The 26595-nt window shown below is 40.0% G+C and overlaps 1 protein-coding gene across 1 annotated transcript in view; it reads left to right on the top strand.

The window, feature by feature from the left end:
• vwa8 (von Willebrand factor A domain containing 8) overlaps nucleotides 1-26595 on the top strand; it is an 87474-nt gene that overhangs the window by 48844 nt on the left and 12035 nt on the right. Inside the window, exons 26-39 of the mRNA XM_087830265.1 lie at nucleotides 2772-2923; nucleotides 5018-5126; nucleotides 5465-5603; nucleotides 7302-7489; nucleotides 12007-12126; nucleotides 12345-12409; nucleotides 12491-12616; nucleotides 12694-12803; nucleotides 15431-15582; nucleotides 15947-16151; nucleotides 16241-16322; nucleotides 16896-17100; nucleotides 24351-24459; nucleotides 25201-25357. Of these exons, the coding sequence (XP_087686391.1) occupies nucleotides 2772-2923; nucleotides 5018-5126; nucleotides 5465-5603; nucleotides 7302-7489; nucleotides 12007-12126; nucleotides 12345-12409; nucleotides 12491-12616; nucleotides 12694-12803; nucleotides 15431-15582; nucleotides 15947-16151; nucleotides 16241-16322; nucleotides 16896-17100; nucleotides 24351-24459; nucleotides 25201-25357 (1919 nt within the window). The remainder of the gene's footprint in view (nucleotides 1-2771; nucleotides 2924-5017; nucleotides 5127-5464; nucleotides 5604-7301; nucleotides 7490-12006; nucleotides 12127-12344; nucleotides 12410-12490; nucleotides 12617-12693; nucleotides 12804-15430; nucleotides 15583-15946; nucleotides 16152-16240; nucleotides 16323-16895; nucleotides 17101-24350; nucleotides 24460-25200; nucleotides 25358-26595) is intronic.

Raw genomic sequence — 26595 nt, 5'->3', positions numbered from 1 at the left:
ATACAGGTTAAAGCTCTATCGTGTGAACAAAATCCTGAAACACCACTGTCGTCTCTGGGCCAAAGCTTTTTTAAGTGAAAACTGTTCTGTGGTCAGAGAAATGAAAATGTGAAATTCTTTTTGGAAAACATGGACACTGCGTCCTCTGGACTAAAAAGTAGAATCTTATCATGGCTCATTTATTGGCAGCTTGGAAAGGTACCATCCATACTATAAGGTAAATACAGGTTTTACCACAAGATCCAGGTGTCTTTTTCAGGAAAAGCCTTGCTTATTTCAGCTAGACAATGATAGAAAGCATACTCCATATATATTATAATGGCATGGCTTCATAATAGAAGAGTCAGAGGGCTTCCATCAAATGAAGCATCGTGACACGAAAAATAGGACCAAGAAGAACCAGGACCGTTGAGCAGCTAGACTCTTATATGAGACAAGAATGGGATAGCGTTCCTCTCCCAAAAGTCCAAGAGCTCTCTTCTCAATTCCTAAACTTTTACAGACTGATGTTAAAAGAAGAGGCGATGCTACACTGTGATAAAAATGGCCCAGTCACAACTGTTTTTGAGACCTGTAGCTGCCATCAAATTCAAAATGCTCTTATTTTTTTTTCTTAAAATGATACTTTTTCTCAGTTTAAACATTCAATATATTTTCTGTATTCTCTTGTAAGTAAAATGTGGCTTTGGTAAGAGATGCAAATCACTGCATTTTTTTTAAATTTACATTTTTCACAGTGTACCGAATCTTTTTGTAATTTGTGATGTGTGTATCATAAAGACAAGCATAATGGCTCCGCCTTAAATTGCCCGATGCAGGACTGTGGTTTCCAACATTAAAATAATTAGGATCATATGTCACATTGGCTGTGCTCTTAAAAGGAATTTTCCAGTCCATTCCATAGGACCTTAAAAGTCCCTCCACCCTCATTTGTCATGTCTTTCTTTCTCCGGCCACCGATTCCTCTCTTTAACCCTCTAATTTCCTAGTATTCAGAGCCCACAGATGTGCACCACAAACCGACTTATGAGATAGGCGAGATGATCATCAATATGTCATCAAAGCGACATATTTGTGTTAGTATAAAATTGCTAGACTTTCTTCAATGAGTAGATGGTTTTTTTACATTTAGAATGATATTTTACAAGGTTTTAGAAGTGATTGTCACCATATTTTCAAATCTTTTTTATCCCTTTGATACCATAGTTTTTCGAGCAGCTACTCCGTTTTCCACCTTCAGACGAACAGTATGGAGGCACATTACAGAGCGCATGCTGTTTACATTAACAGTCTCCCACCATCAATAGCTATAAGCTGCTGTTTACCATCATCCTCTCAGCTCAATCATCTGGAAAAAGAAAAGCAAGTGAATGGATGCATGCAGAGCTGTCACATTCCCATGCCTCCTTGTGGTTACATTCTTCAGAAATGTACACGCTATAGAGCACAAAAAGGACAGACTCCAAAAGAAGAGAAGGAGAGGGGATTAAGCATTAAAGCTTGCACTATGGATCAATAGTTTAGTGTACAGAGACCAGCTAATATTTGAGTGACCTCCCAGTTCTTTCATCCATCACCACCATTATTGATGTCTGAATGACTGGGTGTGACAGGGAATCATTTCAATTTAGCTGTACTCTAAATAGCTCGCTTTATTCCTTTATTGCTATTTTAACCTTAATTTATACCATCGTGATCACTGCAGCCCAGTGCTCTATAGTCAGCTGTAACCTACTGGGAGAGACTGCTATTGACTGTGCAGCGATTCACTGGACTGTATAAGTACACTGTAATATGGAGGCTTAAAAGTGCAATTATGGTCCTAATAATGGCATGAAGATTACTCACATCAGAACTGAAGATTTATTGCAGTAAAGAGTTGAAAGGGCAGGGGATGCATTCGGGGGATGCATAATTTCCACCTTATCAGTTTAGCTAAGATTCTTTGCTGTCAATCACGTCTATGCCTGGAAATATAGTCTGAAAGATTTCTGAAATATTCAATAACTGTCAAGTACTGAAAGCAGCTATCAAATTAGATTTGTAATGTCTGTCTTTACTTCTCCCTTCATTGCTTATTCATAATACTCTAATCAGACAAACATTGTATATTACACTTATTGTTCATATTTTTTACATTACCAAAAACAGATCTTAAAAATAAGTATGTTGGTAAAGGTGTTAAATATTCAGTGTGCACACAAACAGTTCCAAACCCCTGTGCTGGTTTAGTATTGTAAAAAAAAAAGAAAAAGAAAGTCTGTCACCAAAATCTTCACTCCAAGGATTTTTTAGGTTGTTGTCTGCTTATATAAAAGAAAGCATCAGAAATCTGTTGTTTTAAAAAAGACCATTTCTTCTTTCCTCTATTGTCTGTCATACTGTAAATATATTCTTCCAGTGGTGGATTCTCTTTGTAATACAGAAAATGCTTTTAGGCATTAGAACTGGAGTCTGTAATTATCATCAAAGACGGAGCAAAGATGCTGTTGTCTGTCAGTAAGTTTAGAGATGACTAATCTTCGTTTCTTATGTCTTATCCCAAACGTTCCCTGCATTGACCCCTGTTAAGGAGCTGAAAATCATATTAATTTTCCTTGTCTCTGTCCCCTTTTCCATAACTCCCACCTCCCACCTGTCATTATCATTTTTTCTCCCCCTCCTACTCTCTGTGTCCTTCCTTCCTCTTCCTTTTCTTTCCCTGGTGACCCTTCCTCTTTTACTTCCTCTTCTCTGGCCTTTCCTTCCTACTCTCCTCTACCTCCCGCTAGAAATTTCCCGATGAGGGTCTGGCCAACGTGGTGAGAAACGTCTTCGACTTTGACTCATACAACAAAGACATGCGGGAGGTTCTAATTGAAGCACTGCACAAGCACGGGATTCCCATTGGAGCCAAGCCCAGCTCTGTCAAGCTGGCTAAGGAGTAAGGCATCGGGAGCACAAGATGTTTCACAAGACGCGCGCACACACACACACACACACATTAGAGGCACATCAATTACGTGACACACACAGAGACAGAATCAGATTGTTGCACAGTTAGAACTGTGGTCACAGAGCCTCACAGGGGGGTAATAATAGCTGGATGGACCAAAATACATGAAAAACACATAGTCAACGATGGAGCAGATCAAGATTTGGGGTTTATCATACTATAAAAGGTGCTAGCTGACGTGTGGCGCTGCTCAGAATGATCGCAGAGTAGAGCCTTATCTTGGGTCTTTATCAGTTCCACAGAGGAGTCGTTTTTCTTGTTAATCTAAACCTTTATCCCTCATAAAATTAGAAATCTTCCAGAAGCGGTTTTAAATAATGGAATCTAAACTTGTCATTACTTGATTTGTTCAGAGTTTATCTTAGCATGTCAGCTATTTTAAATATATCAGAAACTGTCGATGCTTAACACACAGTGGAAATATAATCTAATATGATGCCCATTCAAATGTGGATAATCAACCCCGCTAGCTTCCTCAGTCTCGTAAAGTGATGGCAGACGTGCACAGTGTACAATATTTGCCGTGCATGCAAGATGCTCTTCTCCATTAGTGCATTCTTCACGGTGCTGCCCCTCCTACACAGGCCCCCGGCACATAATTCTGTCTTCTGGTTTGGAGCTGGCTCTGAACGCTGCAAATGAATCATAGAGAAATGTCTCTCTTATTACATATTACAAAGAGATATAGTGAAATACTTCACTAAATTAGTGCGATACGAGTGGAAGGCACTCTGTAGTGAGCTGAGCAACTCAAAGATGCAGAAGACATGCAGTAGTAATCCTGGCCATGCAATCTTTTAATGCATAGATTTTCAGCATAATTGTTCCCCCGCAGTTTGTCTTAATGCCAGTGGTTTTTGTTGTGTTGGTAGTTTTGTTGTTGCCTTTCAAAGAACCTTTCCAGAAACTTGCCAGCTGAAAGTAGCTTCTGAGAGGTCAGCAGTTTCAGGGATTGTTCCACGTGAGTGTGTGACTGTCAGGCATCATTTTGTAATTTTAAAATATTGTTGACTGTTGGCATTGAATTCCTGAAAGGCTTGAACTCGGTTGATGTTCTTCAACTGTATGAGTGGTTTCTATTAGACCTTTAGGCTTTTATGAAGTCTCCACAATGCTTCCTGAAGTGTTAAATAAACAAAGATCTATTCTTAAACCTATTTATAAGAAAAATCTATTCTGAAATCAACCACATTGCCTCACAATGTACAGCTTTGTCTTTTAAATAAAGGAAAATATTTGTTTCTTCTGTCTCCTGTGGTTTTATTTAAGTATCACATTTATAAATACACGTTCATATCTCATTAACAAGTAAATCCTGAAACAAACAGGGCAGAAACAAGTATTTTCCTGTTATGTCTGTGCTGACATCAATCCAAGTCGTTCAATTACTCTTCTGTCATCACCCATCTTAAACACTTTATCAGACTAGTTTCTCTACCCACATCACAGCAAACATTTGTCCCTTAGATTTCAGATTTGGAAATGGAAAACAAAGAGTAATTTCTCTTTCTGCTTTTCCATTCATAGAAATGCTTATGATTAGAGAACTGTCTATCCTCCAGATTTTTTTTTTTTGTGGTTCTGATGCATTTTTCACTCCATCTGCTGCCAATAAGATCATGGCCCGAGGCCAGCTGTGATTCATGGGAAAACCAGTGGACATCTGGTCAGACACAAACACATAGACACTTGTTCTGAATATGTTGACTTTAGCCTTTCTTGAGACAATGGGATCACATTTCAAAGTCTTTGTTTTAAAAATCTAGCTTGTAACAGGATAAGGCTCACATCTGAAGTCAGTTTGTGGCAGCCACGTTGAGCCCTTAAGTAGGCTGAGTTCATCTTAATTGATGTGGGCAAGCAAAATTGTTTCCCATTTCCAAAATGAGAAATCACAACATCAGTACCCACACCCAGAAAAAAAACCAAAAAACTTCCATGCATCTGTGCCAGTACTTTCTTGTTATAAATTACATTTTGCAGGCCTTACAGTGGTGTTATCATGTCACCTTCAATTTTTAGGTTTCCCCTGCCGGAGGTCAAGATGACAGGATATTGGACCATAAACCAAGGTGGCAACACTCGACGCAAACTACTGTGTCCCACGGACACACGGCCCATAGATGTCAAGGTATACACATGAAGACAGATTATTACAGTGTGATGCCCCACACTTCTCGTGTATTGGACCAGTACTTAAAGTGAGTGTCTGTGGTTATCTTACATTCCTCCCAGCTACAAAAGACTGACAGCAGTGAGTTTTTAACATAAGAAATGTATCAAGATGTTCATCAACAACCCAAATGGTTCCTCTGGTTACATTGCTTATCGAATGTACTCTTTTAACTCTTTCGCACTTAAGCTGCAAGCAGAACACTAGAGTGTGCCATGTTGTTGCAATAGTATGACTTGTTTTGATATATTGTGAGTACGTGCGCACTGCTATAAGTGTCTGACGTGTGTTTCCAGGGCCCAGTGTTTCTGCGTGTCCAGAAGCACCCCTGCAACAGGCAGGAAAGCAGGGCTTTGAGTTTCACTGAAGAGAAAGCCCACTGGCAGATTCCCATGAATGAAGTTAACATCATCTGTGACGTCACCACCAAAGATGGTATTATACAAGCAAACACAAACTTGCGCACGTTATTAAGCAGTCCCTCCTCGAGTCTGTGTTATCAGATGTTCTTTTCTTTGCGATGCTTTAGAGATTTCAGAGGGTGAAGCATCATGAAGTAAATAAGGTACTATATACAGGAAGGAATAACAACAATAAAAAATGTTTACCCTAGGCCTCAGTATGTGTGTGGACAGTACAGGATGAAGCAAGGAAACTGTTTGAAGTATGTACTGGAAACAGTGCGCAGCTGTGTAAGGGAGAGGAAAAGCACAAGATATGCAGTGATGGTGATCACAAACTGGAAGAAGACAGGATACCATTAACATGACATAATGAACAAAGATGGATTCATGTATTTAAAAAGTAATTAGACCAATAGGAAAATCACTAACGACAGAACAACATTTAAAAAAACACCTGGAAATTTAACAAGGTAATTAAAAATTCCTAATTATAGAAATTTTAGTAAAATTAAAAACAAAAAGATATTAGAAGAGATTGGATTTTTAATACTGTTTTTTCCCCTGAGTTATTGGTTCTTGAGTTATTAAGGATGGAGTTACTGTTACAACTTTTCAGTAATTTACAGTTTGAAGTAGTTGGAAACTTACCACGGACACACGGTTAGACTTTGCGCCATGTTTGTTCAGCTGTGGTGCTACTCTGCTACATGTGCTGCAGGCAGTGCTGAGAGGACGTAACTCTTCTTAACAAACTTTGTGAGGACACCATTTGTAAATCACCCCAGATGTCTTTTTCTGCACCATGCTCTATAAAAGAGACAATCACAAGTGTTACATTGATGCACAAGGGTGGCTGTTGCTCAGGAGGTAGAGCAGGCCATCTACTAATCGGAAAAGTGGTGGTTGGATTCCTGGCTGCTCCAGGCTGCATGCCAAATATCCTTGGGCAAGATACTAATCCCATTAGATACAAAAGAACTTAAACATAGAAGAAAAAAGTGCTGGAGTGTATGGGTGAGTGAGGGATCTTATATTAGGTGCTTTGAGTGCTCTAGGAGAATAGAAAGGCGCTGTATAAGAATCAGTCCATACATACTGGACAACATATATCCTCATATCTTTGCAGTAAGTCCATACTGGCCGATGAAGCTTTATATCAGCTTTAGGTGGCCTAATCAGAAGCATACTGAAAAGCACCTGTCAGACTTCACAATGGAGGTAAAAAAGAAAAAAAAAACCTTTAAAGCAAGCCTCACACCATGTGAGTCATCTTAAAACACCTGAATCCACTCAGTTGGGTAGCTATTTTGAAACTTTATCTAAGTATATTTAGATTTATTTCAGTAGTCATCAGTATTTACAAACTTTACATTTACAGAATTTCCTTAAAAAACAGATTTTAAACTTCAAAGGTTTGCTGAATTCACCCCCAAATAAGTTTTTGGTCTCCTGCAGAATTCTTTCATCAGTTCAATCCAGAATCACTTGAGTGCCATGTGTCCATTAGAACATCGGTTGTGTCAGAAATCACCCCTACAGTGTATTTATTAATCCCTATATATTAGATCAGTGATGATCACCCCTAATTTCAGATTGTCACCATTTTGCATCGACACCGACAGCTGCAGAGTAACATTAGTCTATTTAATTAGCACCTTGCATTCTGGGAAATGTACTGCCTGTTGCAGTAGCTCAATTTACAGAATGCATTCAATCTTTGTTTTGACAGATGTGCTGTATGTGGCCACCTGTAACCCAGTGTCCCTGTACTCCATGAAGGAGCGGGGGGAAACTATCGAGTGCATAGAGCTCTACGATGTCTTCCCCAGGACCATCAGTGGTGTCTGGCAGCCCTTTGTTACGGTTGCTCCACTTGGGAGTCCCCTGGATGGACAGGTGGTGCTGCACGAGGAACAGGTTGGCAGACAAATATATACACATGTACACAAAGACATGTTTGCATGATTAGATTACATTAGATTGAGTGAATGAAATTAATGTACCCAATGAGATTTTCATTGTTAATGTTACACATTTTCACCACAGCCTAATGGCCGTTTATCCAAACTGCTCTAAATGCCTGTTCAAAGGGAAGTGGGGTTTGGGGCTGTGCTGGCATTTCTCACATGCTCCCTAAAAGGCTTGTAGCTTGTAACACTTAACATACCTTTGGACAAGGTGACGTTTTTCAGTTTTTGCCCACTTTGATCAGTTTGTACATTTTGCTATGTTATCATTATTTCAGTTTTCAACCATAGACTGTATACAACAGTATACAAAAGTATTTTGACGACCATCATGAGGTTGAAGTCATTATGTCAAAGTGTCTGGCTTCGTTAGCAGGTTGATTCATATACAGTATGAGTGCATCACACAAATAGATGTGCTTGCACAAGGTACTCCATAAAAAGGAAACACTGGATCATCACAGTATAGCACAAAGTCAGTTAACCTTCAGGGATATCTTTCTGTCCAGTTAGGAACCATAAACCGTTATGAATCTATTTCACCTGTTTTGGTGCAAATGAAAGTGACAGCAGGTGAACTGGAGTAGCAACTCCAGGTGGTGGCCACAGACCGTTCTTCTTTATTTATCAACAATACCTGGTATGGTGCCAGGCGCTTTTATAAATGTGGTCAGGAAACCTAGTGTCCTTGAAGTGATTGGTCTGTCTTAGACAGGTGGTAGTGGAGCTTCCGTGACTGGTCAAATATACGTTTGGGTGTTGCTAACTTTAACAGCATCAAACTTGACTGGCTTTTGCAATTGATATAAACGTCTGAGTTCCAGAAGATGATTTATTCATCAAAGCTGTACAGCACCCCCAGTGGTCAAAACTCACAACAGTGTGTCTTCAAGGTAGTGGAGGGGAGTCAAAACAAATACAACAAAACCAAAGACACACACACATAAATGAAAAGAATCACCATTAAGTATGTTTTGTAGTTTTAGTGGTATAAAAAGGGTGCACTTGCATCTTTTGGTCTTCACTGAGGAACCCTAGTCTAACCATTTTTGTCTAACGTCCTTGTTTACAATCCAGTAACTGGACACTTACACAACACTGGTATTTAAACTTTTTTTTTTATTTATTTCTTGAGGACAACCACAGATTCCTCACAGATTTAAAATAGCTGTGCAGAAGTCCGCTTCTTAAAATGGTTGGAGGTTAGTGGTTGTTGAGTCGGTCGTTGAATCCCTCTTACCCCGTAAGACCCAGAGTGTCAGACAAGAACAATGTGTGTAGGCTGTTTCTCCGACCAGAACACTTTCACAGCTGGTGCATATTAGGCAAGAGGAGGACTTCTAAAAATACTGTGGCGATGGATCATGTTACGTCTGTCTAAAAATGAAGAGGTCCAGACAATATGAAGTTCATTTGCAGGTCATTGGCCTTCCAGGGAGATCAGGGAAACCATCACACACACACACACACACACACACACACACTCACACACATTTCACTAGCTGGGCCCACGTCCTCATATTAGGTTTGACAGCATTTTAGTAGGTAAAGGTGAATGCTTGGACATGAAGTGAGCTGCGGTTTGGGGAAGGCCTCGAAGGGGACTGGCAACGGCTCCCGGGCCTGGCAGATCCCCTTGTACTTAAATAGGAGTGAAGAAGTTAAAGAACGATACATAATCTCCAATATACAGAGGTTGGCCGATTGTGCTAAGCATACACACATGAATGAATGCATCCACAGTCTTGTGAAAGTATTTAAAGACATCACAATGGTACATTTAAGGATATGAAAACATAGCAGTTATATTTTTATCCCTCAGATACACAAAATCTTAGTGCAGATACATCCACATGCAGGATGCACACGTGTGTTCTCAGATGTACATACTTCCTCCAATGGTAGTGTATGTTTAGAATCAGGAAATGGATTTTGCCCTCTCTGTCTTCAGTATCACTGTGTGAGTGTCAGGAATGGGAGGCCATAAGGAAACCATTAGCGTGAAGCAGGGTAGCCGGGCCCGAGGCCAGCTCCCCTGTGGCTCCTTCTCATAAAACTCAATTGAAGATGAATCCTCGTGCGTCGCATCCAAAACACACACACACACACACACACACACAAATATCCTGCATACAAACACAGAAGCCCATACGGGCAATCGGTTTATCCTTGAATTGAATTAGTTGAAAGTGCAACAGGGACATTTGTTGAATGTAGAGGAACATCAGCACCCAAACCAGAGGGTTCCACTGGAAGAAGAGCACCCTCTGTTGATGGAGGAACTGTACTGGAGGAAATAAACACTAGGATTTATAGTATTAAGCAGAAATGGTCATAAACAGTCTCATAATTAACAAAAACAGGAGACCACACAGGGAATTACAAGTTGAAATCAAGAAATATTTAGTTAATTCAATGAAACTAATTGAGAAGAAGTCGATCAGCTGTGTGGGTGGTGTAAAAGAGCACAGATGGAGGTTATTGGAAGTGTTTGCAAGTTTAACCAAAGCAAAAGACAATCCTAGTCACTGATGAGCTCAGGGACAGTTAAACCCACATTTACCACAAAATATAGAAGAAACCACATGGGTAAGAGTGAAGGTCCACAAAGTACTCTTCAAAAAGCAAAAATAATAAAGTTAATTTTAAAAATAAATAATTCTAACATTTTTTAATTTAATATCTTAGCAGACTTATAACCAACCTTTTCCATCAATCTTCCAGGTACGCTTGCTGACACTCTCTGTAACCTTGTTGTCTGTAGGAGCATTTTAGGAGACAAGAGGACATATGGCAGAGAGGGGAGGGAGAGGGGACAACTGTATTCAGTGTTGACAGTTTTGTGTTATACAAATGTGTTGGATCTCCATGTGATTAGGCTGTAAAAATGCTGCCCACCTCACTACAGGTTTGGTTTGAACATTAAAACATGAGAAGACACTCCTAAGTCTTTCAAATAACAAAATATTTCATATAATATGCATTTAGCTTTTTGGACATGTGTTTAGGCACAGAGCTGCCGAGTGATTTGTAGACAAGCAGCTGTATGTTAAAATCAGTGTCCTGAATGACACTACTAGTGCTGGTGTAGTGAGCTTGTATTTTCTTGTCAGCAAGCTTTGTTTGAAAACTGTGTAGATGGGAAAGTCCTGCAGTGGTGCATTGTGGTGTAGTGGTGAATGGCATCCAAATAGACAAATTAACACTCTAATTTTTATGGTTTAATTTTAATGGAGAGAGACAGAATATCATACATATTATACAAAAGTTATAATTTGCACCGAGTGAGAAAAGTGTTTGATCCCCTGAAAACCAGCCAGAATTTAGGCTCCTCTCAGTTGTATTCTCCAGGTTTTTTTTTCCAACAATATCTTTATTATTTTTTTTTACATTTTAATGACTTACAAACAGTCCAACATTCTAAATACTACATGAACATACACTCCTCTCAGACAGCAAAAAGAAAACAAAAAAGTCGTCAGATTTATCACTCTATTAAAGGCCTAAATTTGTCATTATCCCAAATCAAATGTCATTGCCCTCAGTCCTCGTCCTCCTCAGATAATACAAATCCTTCTACAAAATTCACAAATGGTCTCCACACCTTCTCAAAAACATCCAATTTCCTTTTCAGTATACATGTTATCCGCTCCAGTGGCAAAGCCACCATCATTTGTTTTATCCACTGTGTGATACTCGGTTCCCTTGTTTTTTTCCATTTTAGTGCAATTAATCTTTTTGCTTGTAACAAACCCATATCAATAAACATTCTGTCACTTTTTGTGTACCTCATGTTTTCTGGGTACAATCCCAGAATAAGGAAGCCAGGATCCAAAACAAGCTCCTTGGATAATATTTGTTTCATAGTTTGTGTTACTGCAACCCAAAAGGAGCCAATCTTCCTGTAATCCCAAATACGATGCCAAAAGTTACCCTTATCTTCATTACATTTATTACAAGTGTCTGGAATATTAGAGTTGTACTTATTTAATTTTTCCGGAGTAACATATATTCGCATTAACCATTTGTTTTGCAACAACCTTAGTCTAGAATTAATAGTTTGTTTATGAGCTTTTGCGCAAACCAATGCCCATTGTTCCATGGATATGTCCTTCTTTAAATCATTTTTCCAGGCGTTCAACCTTCCCAACAAATTGTCAGATGTTTTGGACCTAATCAATTTATATATTTCTGATATTGCCCCTTTTTTTGAACTGCTTTTGCTAATTATGTCTTCCAATTCTGATTTTGGTGGTTTGGTGCAGGTATTATTTTGATTTGCTCGAATGTAACTTCTAATTTGGAGATATTTGAAAAATTGCTTTCTATCTATATTATATTTATGTCTAAGCATATCAAAGGACATCATATCTTGAGAATCTGTTGCATACAAATCTTGGATTTTTTGGAGTCCTTTAATTGACCATTGGTATTCTCCAGTTTTAATTCCTCTTTCTGTCTCTTTAGGGTAACACAGTGCTCCATTTGGACTTGGTGACAGGCGCCTTGCGGAGGCTCATAATTTCCCCCGACAGTGATCAGTCTTCCAGCAGAGCGTCGAACTGGTGGAACAGTAAGGAACAACAGGTCAGAAGACTCTGCGTCTCCAGAGACAAATTTAAATTCACTTGTGGCTCGTAAACTCTTTGCTTTTCATTCAAGGCTTTATTTTTTCCACGTGACTAGATTTAAATCTGACATTGAACTAGACTGCATTATGAAAAGACTTGTCAATTATTCATCTGATCATTCCGTGAAAAGATTTGAACTTAATGTGTTTTTGTTTCTGTGATTGTTGCCTGCAGGCAGGGTATAAAATGTGTCGTGACTTCTCCCACAAAAACTGGCTTCTGTTCTATAAGGAGGACAGGTAAACTACATCCATGACATTGTTACACAGCACCAGCATCCTGAAGTCCTGTGGTATCAGTCGCTGCTTTTGCATGTGCAGCAACCAGCTGGAGGTCCTGGATGTGCTTGAGGGACAAGTTCACTCCATCTCCCTTCCGATCAACCTAAAGTCTGTCTTCCTGGTGGCAGAGGACCGCTGGCTGCTGCTGGAGAGCAACTCTAACAAGTAAGTAATGGATCTCAAATATCTGTCTTGGTCTCTGGATAGAACTTTAAAATAATCGTGCATGTCTGACTGTATAGGAAGTTCCTGCTGACCAAGCCCATGCACATGGCAGCTGAAGACTCTGGAGTCTGTCAGCTTCACAGCATCAGTGAGGACTCAGTCAACTCAGGCCATGGAACAAGCTCAGGTATATATTCACACACACACACACACACAGTCGAAATGAAAAATCTTACTTTTCTTGGGAAAAGTAAGATTGGGACCTCTACCAGAGGTCTGGGAGCTTAATGGTCCTGTGCAGTATCTTAGCTTTAACTAGACTGGTGCTTTTCTGGACACAGATCCCAGATGTCATTCCTGGGATGTTGTGGTCTATCACACCAGGCGAGATCCTTGGTGCTGGCTGTGCAAAGATACCCAGAGACAATCCAGAACATAACAACAGTGTCCAGGATGCAAGCAGGCAGGGCATACATGGAATAGCACAACCAAGTAGCCTGTATAATATACAGGAATATCTGTGCTGAGTATGGCCTGTCCCAAGGTCAAAATGGAAAATGCCCCTTTGAGTTGTTGAGAACAACCGAGTTATGATCCTGTAGGACTTCCAGTTACAGACAGGCAAAGTGGTGGCGGCTAATCAACTGGACATAGTGGTGGTAGACAAGCAGAGGAAGAGGGCTGTAATGATAGATGTAATCTGTATTGACTAGTGGCCTTTAGCTCTGATGGCTTCGGGGTTTTCGTGGTCATCATGATCCTGATGACCCTGACTGATGAAAGCCACAAGCCTAAACACGTCAGTCCAGCAATAAAGATATGTTCTCTACAAGTTTTGACTTCTTGTGGTCATAAATCTTAGAAAGCTGATGTCAGTAACTGGTGGACAAATATGCAAAACAACTTCAAGATGTTGTTCAATGCTAGCGTCTGGAGGCCAAATATGCACTTACTTTTTCCATTCAAGAATATCCGTTTATATTTTTATCAATAAATAATTGAAAAGCTAATAACTTGTGATGTTGCTCATGTATATCACCTTTAACTTTTAGAGACTGTTTCAAAGTGTTTGCTTCTTTAAATATGTCAAATATCCACTTGTGGGATATACTGTTTTTTCTTCTCCAACATTATATTCATCACATTTTTAAATGGACTAAAAAAGCCACAAAGAAACTACAAAGAACAAACAAACAAAGCGGGTCCTACTGCGCTTAAAAGGTTTGCACGTTTTGATCGTAATTAGTGAAATCTCTTTTGAAATAATCTTTGTACCATACCATAATTTATTGATATAGCACTTTAAAAACAGCACATGGGCGGCCAAAGTGCTGTACAGCAGAAATATAAAAAGTACAATAAATAAATAACAATAAATTAACAATGTCAGTTACTCACTGAGTCAAAAGCCAGCAGATAAAAATCCATGTTTAACCTGGATTTAAAGACCAATACTGAAGTAGATTGCCTAATGTGACGGGGAAGAAGAAGAATTCTCAGTCTCCTCCAAGTTTCAGCCACGATTTAGGGGCTGAGAGCAACAGCTGCTCAGCTGACCGGAGTAAACGAGGGGGGACATAGGGCTTCAGCAGATTGGATAAATATACAGGCGCCAAACTGTTTAAGAATTTACAAACCAGTAAAATGATTTTAAATTGGCAGCCTGTGTAAGAAGGCCAGAACTGGAGTAATTTGCTCAAATTTTCTTTTACCAGTTAAAAACCGTGCTGCAGCATTATGCACCAGTTGCAGGTTTGACAGAGCACCCTGGCCAACCCCTATTAAAAGGGAGTTCCAGTAATCCAAGCGTGAGGTTATAAAAGAATGGATGACAGGTTCCAAGTCACGCCTGGAGAGAAGAGGCTTACCTCTGACAGACGTCTGAGGTAAAAGAATGAAGATTTCACCACCACATTTACGTGGCCATCAAAACGAAGTGCACTGTCGATTTTTACCCCAAGATTAGTAACCGAGCTTTTCAGGGGTCAGAGCAGCAAAGTCAACATCTGGGGTACCAAAAGAACGATTGAGACCGAATAAAATTCCTTCAGTTTTACGTTCATTAAAATTTTAGAAATTTTAGAAATTTTGACTTAACATCGCTAAGACAATCAAGCAGGACTCCAACCGAGGAGCTGTCAGAGTGATTAAAAGATAGATAAAGCTGGCAATCGTCACCATATAGATGAAATGAAATTTTGTGTTTTCAGAAAATCGCACCTAATGCCAAGGTATACAATGAAAACAGCAATCTCCCTATGTTTATTTAACAGATTTTCATGTTCTGCTGTATTGCTGTGTAGCAGTTCTTAAAGACCCAATTAACATGGAGACTGAAATAGAGAGAATTAAACTAATAACAGCTGTATTTCAGACCTCTAAGTTTATACATTAAATGGTCATAGGTTAAATACATTTTCAAATGTTTAGTCATGACTTACATTTAGACCACAAAGTCTATAGCTCATAGTTGTAACACTTCAGTGGATTGTATTCTTAAGAGGAAATGCGGGAGCTTCTTGACAGGTTTCTAAATGATGTAATTTCTGCATTCTTCACATGAAGTACAAAGATTGAGTAGAGTTGAGTTCAGAGGTAGGGCAATTGATTTCCCAAGGAGCGAGGGCTGTACTAATAAGCTTATAAAGAAATAAAAATTAATATTGAGCACGAGTGAGTTCAGCTTATTGATGTGACCCTCAACAACACTCAGTCCCAGTTTCCCCCAATGGACAAGTTGCTATTTCTTTCTTTTTCTCACTGCTTTCTTTCATGTTTCTGTTCCACCGAACTCATGCTGGTCCATCACTGCAGCCGAGTTGTCTATACCCCAGATGCTGTCATGTGAGCAGCTACCCAACGAGAACCTGAGTGCCGCTCTGAACCAGAAGATTGTTTCCCCTAACCGTGTGCTGGTTGACACAGATTCCTACGCGCGGCTCATCGTCGGCTTCCCAGATCTCATGGTGAGATTATGAGGGAATTTGGTGAAGAAATTTGTGTGACAATAATAATTCTTTTTCCAGTTTCCTGTCTTCTTTCTTTTTATGTTTCTACTAGAAGTAGAAATATCTAGTTTAACTCTATAGAGCTTGAAGGGAAGTGGGGTCATGTGGTGTTAGCATTTTTTTGGAACCTATTTAAAAGTCAAAGCTAAGACAGGGCCTAGCTTTGAGTCTGTATTTTATCTGCCTGATTCATTTATGAAAAAATGAAAGAGTTAGAGAAGATGTTAATTGAAAACAAAGAGCATTGTGAGTGAGTTACTCTAATGCGTATGACCGATGGCTTAAGAGTGACGTTTTCCTTCGGATTTCTTCTCTTGATGAGTCACCTAATGAAGTGTACAGCTTTAAAAGACCCGTCAACCTATCAGCGATAAAGAGTGGTGACAGCGGGGCTCAAGCATTCTTCAGAGGAGGGCTTCGGAGCGCCACGGCCAAACAGGAGAATTGTGTCAGTCTGATCCCGGTCAATCAGGTGGTTCGAGCTCTTCCACCTAACAAAGTCCCCCTAAAAGAGCTGTACCCCAAAGGTCAGAGTTCACCTTACATAAAGGTTTTCAGGAAACATAAGTTTTGAAAGTTTTCAAAAGTTTTAAGATTAGTTTTCTTTGCCACTCAGACGTCACACCTCCAATGACAGCGGCATACCTGGAGGTGACTGATCTCAACTCCAAGAAGCTCAAATATATTCCTGTTCCAAGGTAAACAGCTGGTGTCTTACTACTTCACCACCTCGTTCTGCAGTACTTTCAGAACAAGAATGTAACTTTACATCCTTTGGCTCCAGCTAGAGGTCAGTGACAGCATTGCACTATAAAAGAAAAAAAACCCCAAAAGTGCTAATATATCTTCTCTGCATCTTACATGTGTTCAACCTTGGAAACTTGTAATTTTTTTAGAGGACATATTACGCTTTTTTTCCCCCTAATTTTTGTCTCTTAGACAAATGGATACTCATATTTAACATGGACCAGGTTCCAAAAAAATTAACTGAGCATATGTGAAAATTGTCATTTCAAGTACACCACTCTGCCGGTAAGCGCAGAAGCCCCTCCTATCATCTATTTAAGAGAGGCAGCTTTAAAGGGTGCAAAGAGATAAAACATTTGTTTCAGAGGATGATCTGAAAGCCTGCCCCAAGGCCCAGTATAAGATCTATACAGACCGTGAATAAATATCATTACTATAATTGCATCAATGGTCCCTGCTTATCTAAATCAACTTCTTTTTCTGTGTTCTGTGTTGTGACCTTTTCTTGTATCTGTAATTGGCAGGTCAATGACTGTGTCGCCCTACACCAACTGGGTGTCCAAGGTGTCAGAGTGTGATGTGCTGATAGCTGCTCTTGGTTCTGGAGGTGTCGTCACAGTTGATATGGGCGGGTACATCCGTCTCTGGGAGACAGGATTAGACACCTTGCAGCGCTCACTGATGGAATGGAGGAATATGATTGGCTCAGAGGACGGCAGACCCATACAGGTAATACAACAGACTGTCTTTGAGCACATTACATGGCTCATTGATACGTTTCTCTATAGAATTCCACAAAGTGGCAAATACAATGACTAGAAACGCTTGCAGCCTGCAGTTAATCTCCACACCACAGAGGGGCAGCACCTCTATTTTAAAGCAACTCTCCATTGGAAGTTGCTCTGCATGCTCGCCTCACATTTTGGCAGAAGACATTAGCTGAAACATTTCTGTTTTTGTGCTAAAGGGAATATTTTCAGCTCCATAATTCATGACCCAGCTGTACTCAGGGTGGGTGGTTATGAATGGCTGGCTGTCGTGCTGATGATGCAATAGCTTTGACCCTTAGTGTAGGTCAGAACATTCAGACCAGAGCACTGAGACAGCATTGTTTAGGTGCCCACATGTGCACATAGACACAAACATTCTTGGCATATTGGAGTTGTCCACATGCAGAGAGCATTAGCTGCAGATCTGTGTTTGTTGCACCAGGCATGAAGATAGAAGATGCAACATGGCCTGAAAAAATGGTAACAAGGAGACCAATCATGAAGTTGTATAATATCAGTGACTAATTTTTGGAGTCTGAGCTATCATGCATTGGTTGCTGTAAAACATATCACAAGGCTATCCCAAGCGTCTTTGTGTGAGATTATAGACTCGAAAACACCCATAGCTCACCGTTTCTGCCTGTTTCTGGTTTAGATTTGTCAATAGTCATATCTTCTTTGGTGGGTCACCTTGAGTCCACTGTAGGTTAGACTTGGACAGACTCTCCCTGTGCTCAGTCTCAGCAAACAGCATGGGCTCTACTGAGTTTGTTCACAGCCGCCTAAAAGGCTCTCTATATCTGCTTTGCCAAACAGTGTACATACTACGTTAGCTCTATATGGGCGTAGATGTTTGCACAGTATGTGCCAAGTACCTTGTTTTTATGACATGGTTATAGAGCATAACAGAATGGGTTCTGACTAAAGTGTGAAGTGGAAAAAAGAAGGAAATCTGTTCATGCTGGAGGTGGTTAACAGGTTTAAAAAACAAAGCTTATGTCACGACGGCTTATTGCCTTTGTAATACTCATTAATATCTCTACTGTATACTTCTGGAAAAGCACACTATGAGCTATGTGTGTGTGCCCAAGTAAGCGTGGCGCCTCCACACATCGCTCTGACTTTGCTCCATTACAGTATAGCTGACATCATTCCTGTAGACAAAGATACATAGGAGACATCACTCATCATCTATCTGCACGCATGGTGCCAGATTGGTGTCTGCAGCTGTCCTGCATATTGCAACCAGTTATAGTCACTCAACCTGACGTTTAATTGTGTGATTTGTTGTTTTTACACTTCCCTGTTTTTGGCAGGTTTGGCCAGGTGCCACTTTTTCATCTACCTAGCCTTTCCCCACTGACACAAGCTCTTCAGTTTCACTCATATTCATGCATGCACATGCTTGCTTCCTCAAAGTTGGTCCTACCTTAATGTACATGTCTGTATGCTGTACCAGTTGTAAAGTATAGGGCCAAGTATGTTAATACAAGTCATATAAATATGGCATGTTGAACTCTGAGACAAAGCTTTCTAACCACATTGCTCACTGTCTAAATTAGTCGATCTTAATAATAGTTTCCGAAATCTCTTTGTGCCCATCCATTCATGCATCCATCTATATGTACATCTTACTGAAAAGCCACTGATTAATGGTGCAGTGTTGTACATGTAGTGTTGTAGTGTTGTACATTCTGCACCTACATGTAGATGCAGATTGTGTTTTTGATGAGGAAAGAATATGTATGCAGATGTGCACAGACATGGATGTATGCTTTTCTGCTCTTACTGAGTGCTCTTACACTATGAATTGAGTCTGTCCTTAGAGTTTCCATTTTTTCAAATAAGTAACTTTGTGATTGCCTCCATGTGAGAGTATCTGTGCAAAAAAACCCCCCCAAAAGACAAGTGCAGAGTGGTTTCCACACTGGTATTGCTTAATTTCAGGTCATTCAGAACCTGCACGCACACACACAACATAACAGAGCTTCATCAATCTGCAGATACACTGAATCACTGAGACCTTTATATAACACACAGAATATTTTTGAACGTTCGTGTACGGGCACGCATTTATGCTGACACCCACACACTAGCGTGCACCCAGCATCACACTGGGACATGTATTTACTCAAGAAAAGGGCTGACCTCATGCACTATTTGTGACTGCATACACACATTCAAAAGTGTGTATGCACACTTACACCATCGCTCTTATATCACTGTCTGTCTGTAGTGGTCTGAAGGGAGAATAAGAAATTTATGAGGCTATTTATCCTAGAAGACAAGGCGTGGACCGCAGGTAAGAGACAGACAGAGACATATACTGGTAGAAAGCAAAAGAAAGAAAAAGGGCGGGGTAAAAACGTTGATTCCCACTGTCATTAAAAATGAAGTTTTCTCCACTGACGTTGCCATCCTTTTTCCCTTAATTCCTTCTTTTGGTTTCTGCCTGTCTCTCAGCGCTAAGGTGCCATCATTAGCTTACTGTTTATGAGTGGGACATGCAGCAACAGCAGCACACCAACACATTTATCCAAGATTTACGCAGTAATTTGACATCAACCATTCAGTTCTGTGGTGCTTCTTTAAACCCCAAATTGTGGTTACGGAGCATAGTAATCTGTCTTTTGTTTGGAGCAGGAAATTCAAAATTACTTTAGCATGAGACAAGCACCAATCAAGCACGCTGTCCAAACATACCCAGACTCTGTGGAGAAATAAATGAAGATTGGCATCAATGCAGGTATTATAAGGTATTTACAGTTCAGCATGTTCTTCAAAGGTGTTTTCCTGCTCTTACGGAGCTGCTTAAACTGCATCAAAGCTTTGCCTTAAGCGTGATACAATCTTGGAATATTCATTCTAATCTAAGCAAACATCTCTACGCATGAAACATTCAACTCTTAATTTCATTCATTACAGTGTGTGGTTTTATCAGTTTTGCGTGACTGGTAAGAATCATCCATCCTTAAATCCTTTCATGCTAAAGACGCCAGTGTTAAAAAAAAAACAAAAAAAAACAGGGTTTTAATTCAATTGTGTGTCATTGTTTAAATCAGTGGTGTCAAACAGAAGGCCTGGGGGCCAAATTAGCCCGACAGAGACTCCCAATATCCTAAAATCCCACTGGATGGCTTTGGAAAATGTGAAGAAGGGCATATGTTTGGGACTTTATTTTACAGTTTTTCCTACTGATCTATTTGTCTATACAGAAAAAAAGAAGAAGCGAAAACTGTGTTTTCTTATTACAAGACATTTTGGGAAATGAGGTACTTTTTATGTAATTTTACAGATCTGTTAATTACAATTTAGTCCCAAAAAGTCATCCTGACAGATTTCTTTAATTTACCACACCAGAATTTCTTCATCGTGTTGAAAAACCGAGATGTACTGTGGATATCGTGTTATTTTTTTTCATATGAACATAAGTGAGAGATTCCATATGTGTTTAAGCTTCTGTACTTCTGTACTTCATATCTGGTTATAAACTTTATAAAATCTGGTATTTTAAACATGCTCAAGAGGTCCAGTTCAGTGGCTCAGATATGTGGAGGTGAAGCAATGCCCCAACGACCTTTAAGCCTTAAGCTTCTAATTCATTCAAATGGAGGAATTATAAAAATGTGAGTGTACAGTTTTATATGAAGTGTGAAATGATGCATAGAGGTTAAAACCATTTTTTCAGTGAATTTTAACATGAAAGGCCATGTTTTTTTCACCTTTCCGTGACATCTATTTTTCAGCCTGGGAGGTCATCGGTTGTGTTTTTCAAAGACAATGAGCATTAAGTTGGTGTAGCAAGGTCTACTGGAACAGTTATAGTTTAGCCGACATTAGCTGTGTCTGAAATCACTCATTTACTAATCCTGGTATAATAGACAGCCAATAGTTCACTCAAAGCTGAACAGTAACTGACATAATGAACACACGCTTGCACATTGTGTCATTACCATAGGCTGTTCAGACTTTAACAATCACTCTGGAAACTCTAAATTCAGCACATTTGTGAGACTGTAAGTACATTTTTCTTTTCTCTTCTTTTCTGTTCTGTCGTTCCAGTTTTAAGGGCACTACACGGATAAGTTCTCATCCTTAATTAAGACATTCTAATCAGTTGATGCAAATTATATGTAACACACCATGTAGCAAACAGGGAATGATTTTAGACATGACCTTTTATTACAGCTAAAGATGATACATATATTTTTGTGTGCATAAATATCTTTTATGGAATTAAAGGAGAACAAGTTGTGTTAATACATCAAAATATAGCTTTCATAAGGGATTTTATATTAGATTAGAACTCAACACTAGTTGAGAACTCAACCCTTTTTCTGGTTTGAGAGTCAGATTAGAGTGCATTAGCAGTGTGGTGATACATTCATAATTATGCTGCGACGCAGAGAGAGTGTTATATCTATATATAGTGTGATGACAAGGGTGAATTACTGAAATAAGCCGACGCTAAGAAAATCCCATAGCTCAACTTCCTCTGTGAATGACAGGCACAAAATGAGCATCGGGGACCAGGTGATGTTAACCTGATGGAGATGGTGCTAGGTCGGTGGCACTAACTTTTATCGAGTGATTGTAATCTCATTCAAAAACACTTGTATAGCAACTGTAAGCCTTAAAGTCATATTCCTGTGGATCAGGTGCACACACCCACTCCTCAACATGACACAGGCATGTGTGCAGCACAGCTCATGTTATGCAGAGGTTCCTGAGAGGCACATTAGTGCGTAATCAGAGATCAGTTATAGTGGTGGAGGTGAGCTTTGGTTATTGACCAAGGTCTCACTACTTACTCAGGTTAACACTAGTTTCTTCTTAATTTTTTTAAAAGACATTTTTACTGTCGGCCAGTATAGGCAATACTCGTGTCAGTCTGTTGTGTAAGGCAGGCCACACAGCTGGAGTTCTGCTGTGATTGTGCCTCACTCTTTGAGTCTGTGTCTATTTGTAGGAATGGAGAGTGTTTAAAGTTGTGTTTTGCATGTATGGCTTGATTAGGTCTAACGCTTTGAATTTGTCTACTTTACCCACATGAAATGGCTATTTATCAATGAAAAATCAAAAACATTGGTCCAGTCACGCATGTTGTTGTCCAACTGTAATCAAGCGCATCAAGCTAAGTACCATAACATGGCTTTAAATAGCCAGGTCTCAATTGTTTTCTGCAACCTTTGAGGCTGGTCTTGGCAAGGCTACACATCAGCATCAACATGAAAAAGCATCATTTTGGCTCCAGTGATTGGTTTGGGGACTTCTCCCCTTGGGAAAAGGAAAAAGTGAATAAAATATTTTGATTTTTATTTGGTTTTTTTTAAAGATATTCTCCCGGGTTTGTTCATTTGTCACTATGTTACTCATATGTGAACTCATAACTTCACAGTATGCTACGTATGAAAATTGGGACTGATGAGTAGACGTGGTAGAGGTGGATGGTTTGAAGCAGCAGGCAGAGAGACATTTCACAGATGGTGATGGGAGCTAAAATAGGCTGCCAAACTTAGATGGTGTGTTTGTGATGTGATGTGTAGAGAGGGTCAGGTTATGTGTGTGTGACGCAGAGCAACTCCAGTTGTCTGCCCGAACTAGCTCGCAGGGTTCCCTCTATCTGTGCTCTCACGTTGTAATGGTGACACATGCTCTACATTACCTCCAGTCTCCCTCTGTCTTATTACTTTAAGGCTGACGAGTGACTTTGTCTGCAATAAAATAATATCAGAAATGTCAAATCTACTTTTAGACACACTTTAACAGTTGTCTTAAATTTAAAATTGGAATTTACTATACATTCTGTATACATTCTTTCTAATGGCCAGCAGGGGCGACTCATCTGGCTGCATTTGTATAGACTGTGAAAAAATGACTCATTTTGTGAATTTAGCAGAAACTTTGAAGATGAGTTCATGGTCTTAATCACTATTTTCAGTTCTTATTGAAAGCAACTTGATGTTCATTTTAAACTATGCTCCCCATTGGTGGTTGACAACACAGGATATGATTTAGAAGGACCTTATATTGTGATCAACAAGCTGCGGCTGTGTAAGTAGTGTTTAGAGGTGCAGGTTGATTTAAAACGTTAATGTGAATCTGTTCAAGGATCCAAACATCTGTTGTCTGTCTGGTAAATCCCGTCATCAATAATAGAGCCTCTGTTTAAGCTCAGTACCACAATGGGCATTATCTTGTCCGTATAATCTGACTTGCTGTGTATCAGACTGATGCTCCTAATCTGAACTAAATATAGAGAGCACTGCTGATCCAGCAGCTTCGTGCAGGTGTGGGAACAGAGCCTGAGCTCTGAGCTCGTCAGTGTGAAGCGTGGACACTGGGTGAGGACGGGGAGGGGAGGGGTCCTTTTCAGCAAACTGCTGCTCCCTTCAGATAAGTCTCTGTTAACCACTCAGACCACAAGAAACCAATAAAAAAATCAACAGCAGAAAAGATAATAACTTGAACATACACACAGCGCTTTCCACAGTTTACAAGAGACATTTTTCCCCCCACAGATACCATTTGAATTCCTGCAATGTAAGAATACAGCTGAACCACAGGGGATACACTTAGTCTCCCACTGAACTACCCGTTTCTCTCTCAGTCCTTCAAGCGTGCCAGACTCTGGCCTGCCGCCCTGCCTCAGAGTGAGAGGCAGCATGCTGATTTTGGCTCTGATGGTGCCATTGAGATGGACCTAAAAAAGCAAAGTTTTAACCTCTGTGTCTCCTTCCCTCCATCTATTATGCCCCCTGCAGAGAAAGACAGAGCTTATTCTGTCCATTCTGCTAAGACCTCACTACTAAATGATAGAGACTCCTTTAATTCTAATAATGTTTTGACTGATAATGCTATGTAAATGACTGTTTGGTTGTGTGTATGGCCCTCACATACTAGTTCAGTGCATCATGACATTGCAGAGAAAGGTTTTAGAGAAATGATCTGGGCTTATCAAGAAATGATGGCTGATCTCAAACCGGATTACATTAGGTGCTATTTGAACACACATACTTAGATTCTTTTTCATAATATGGATACATTTTTAGCTTGTCAGTTCAATTTACTCTAAAATAATAGAAATACCGAATCATTCTTTTGTGCATTTTTGTTATTTTGTATCAAAAAATGAGCATGTTTTTGTTGGACGTTTATGGCATTTTTATGACATCACCCACATGGCTTCCCTTCATCCTATCCTTGCAGATCACCATCCAGAGGGACAGTGGCCTGGATGTCAGCGCCCCGAAACATGGCAAGATCGACCCCCACAATGCTCCTCATGTCGGGGGTAACCAGTGGGCGGGAGGCACAGGTAACAGTTGTTTCTGACCACATTGTAACATGCATGAAGTAAAAAAATCCATGTGTCCAAATATATCTACAGACCCTTCTATAAACCCATTGCCAAAACTTGTAATGTAACCTATTAATATGTCCCTAGTATTGTAACTACATGCATGACACATTTTCGACTCTTTCTTCTGCTAACATTTTTTTTTTAATTTGACTGGAAGAGAATGGAGCCCCTTGAAGTGAGAAACTCCACCACCAACTAGTGTTTTGGCAGCAAAATTGCTGAACTTGGTTAGTCTGCATCATAGACACAATATAGATTATGTATCGTCATCTCAGGCACAAATCTCTGGCTGTGAAGATAGAAGCCTCACCCACCAGCTGTTCAAACCCTCTTGTTTATGAGGGCAACCAATCCGAACAAAGCTGAAATGGCTTCTTTCAGACAGAGGCCTAGTATAAGATAAATAGGCACAGACAACTCCAAAATAAAAATGTCAAGCTTGTTAGCAGCATTATAGGTCCTTTTGATAGTCAGAAGATGTGGTCAAATTTAGAAGGCAGCAGGAAAAATCTTCATCAGTCGTAGTGGTGAAACAGTCAGTTAATGTATCGTCTGTCAACAGAAAATTAACAACTTTTATATAGTCAGTTTTAATGATAATGATCTGTTTTACATTTGTGAGGTATGGCAATGCTTTTGTGTCAACGTTTATTAATGACAAAAGCTTCTGTAACAGTTGAATCGCTTTCTCTACAGGTGGCAGAGACACAGCAGGGCTGGGTGGCAAGGGAGGCCCCTATCGTCTGGATGCAGGGCATAAGGTCTATCAGATTTCACAGGTGGAGAAGGATGCGGTTCCTGAAGAGGTCCGTAAGGCAGCCCGAGAAATGGCTGAAAAGGCCTTCAAAGAAAGGTAATATGCATGAAATGCATGCTAAAAATAGCTGTGCGGTGTTGGAAAGCACGCTTGATCTTTAACCATATCCAAATAGAGTTAACACCACAGGTGCAACACAATGGAGAGGTGTGCAGACTTTTTTTGTTGGTTTTTTGTTCACTGATTGTTGCAAAAAAAACAAGTGTCTGAGGTGTATAATGTAATGTGACGTGAACCAGATGTGTGTGAACAATACGCATGTGTGGGCCATCTGCCACACCAGGTATGGTGCTCCAAACAACTCCAGGGTGCTCTGTCCCAGCTGGATGGTAAAGCACAGTGGTAGATCCCACTGGGCGACCTCTGTGTGTGTGTGTGTCTGTGTGTGTCTGTGTGTGCGTGTTGAGCCTATATTGACTTCAGAGGAGGTTAGGTTGCGAGGGCATCCCTTTCACCAGCTCATCCATGAAGGGCGTCTCTGTTCACTTTAGCTTCAAACAGTCCCCCCTTCCCCCTCCCTCTTTCCTGCATTGCCCTTCTCATACACTGCCTGCTTTCACCCCAAGAGGACAACCTCTCAGATTCTCCTCTCTCTCTCTTTCTCCCTCTTCTCTTCCCTCTGTCTTTACCCGTTTTAATAGCCTTGTTTTTCAGATTTTTTCCTCTGCCTTGTCTTCATCCTGTCTATCATTAAGCTCAGATAATATCTAGTACCTACATGCTGACGCTCTGCTATTCACTCACATGTCACTCTAACAGGTAAGCACAGACATAGAAATAAAGGGCTGCTTGATTCTTCTTTTCCATGCCACAAGCCAACACTGTCAGCCTTTTTCCTATTCCTTCCCAATGTGTGTCCAAAGTCATATGTTTACTTAGCTTTAAGTTAAGCATCAGTAAAACTAAGATCTTTGCAGAAACCTTTGAGTAAGTGACACACACACACACACACATACACGCACACACACACAAAGATCTTCTGCTTGTTTTCAGTGGTGGTGAAAGACACCAGATAGTAAAACTCCCATTTCGATCCTGTGTTTTGTGGCCTTATTTTTTCCTCTTTGCAGTCATCCCCTTCTTTACAGTTTCACTCTTGCTGCATCCTTGCTTTTTATTTGAATTCCATAGTGGGTTTATGGACGTGCACTTAGGATCTGCCTCCTCAAATGCAAGAAAAGCAAAAGTTATATATAAACAAGAAGAAATGCTGGTTTGCAATGCAGGTTTATTTAAGATGGTCCAACCAATCAAAATCTGAATTTCCCTTTGTT

The sequence above is a fragment of the Neolamprologus brichardi genome, chromosome 16 (genome assembly GCF_056152115.1).
Source record: "Neolamprologus brichardi isolate AB-2024 chromosome 16, ASM5615211v1, whole genome shotgun sequence".
In the NCBI taxonomy this organism is placed as follows: Eukaryota; Metazoa; Chordata; class Actinopteri; order Cichliformes; family Cichlidae; genus Neolamprologus; species Neolamprologus brichardi.
This window is presented reverse-complemented; position numbering and strand designations above follow the sequence as displayed.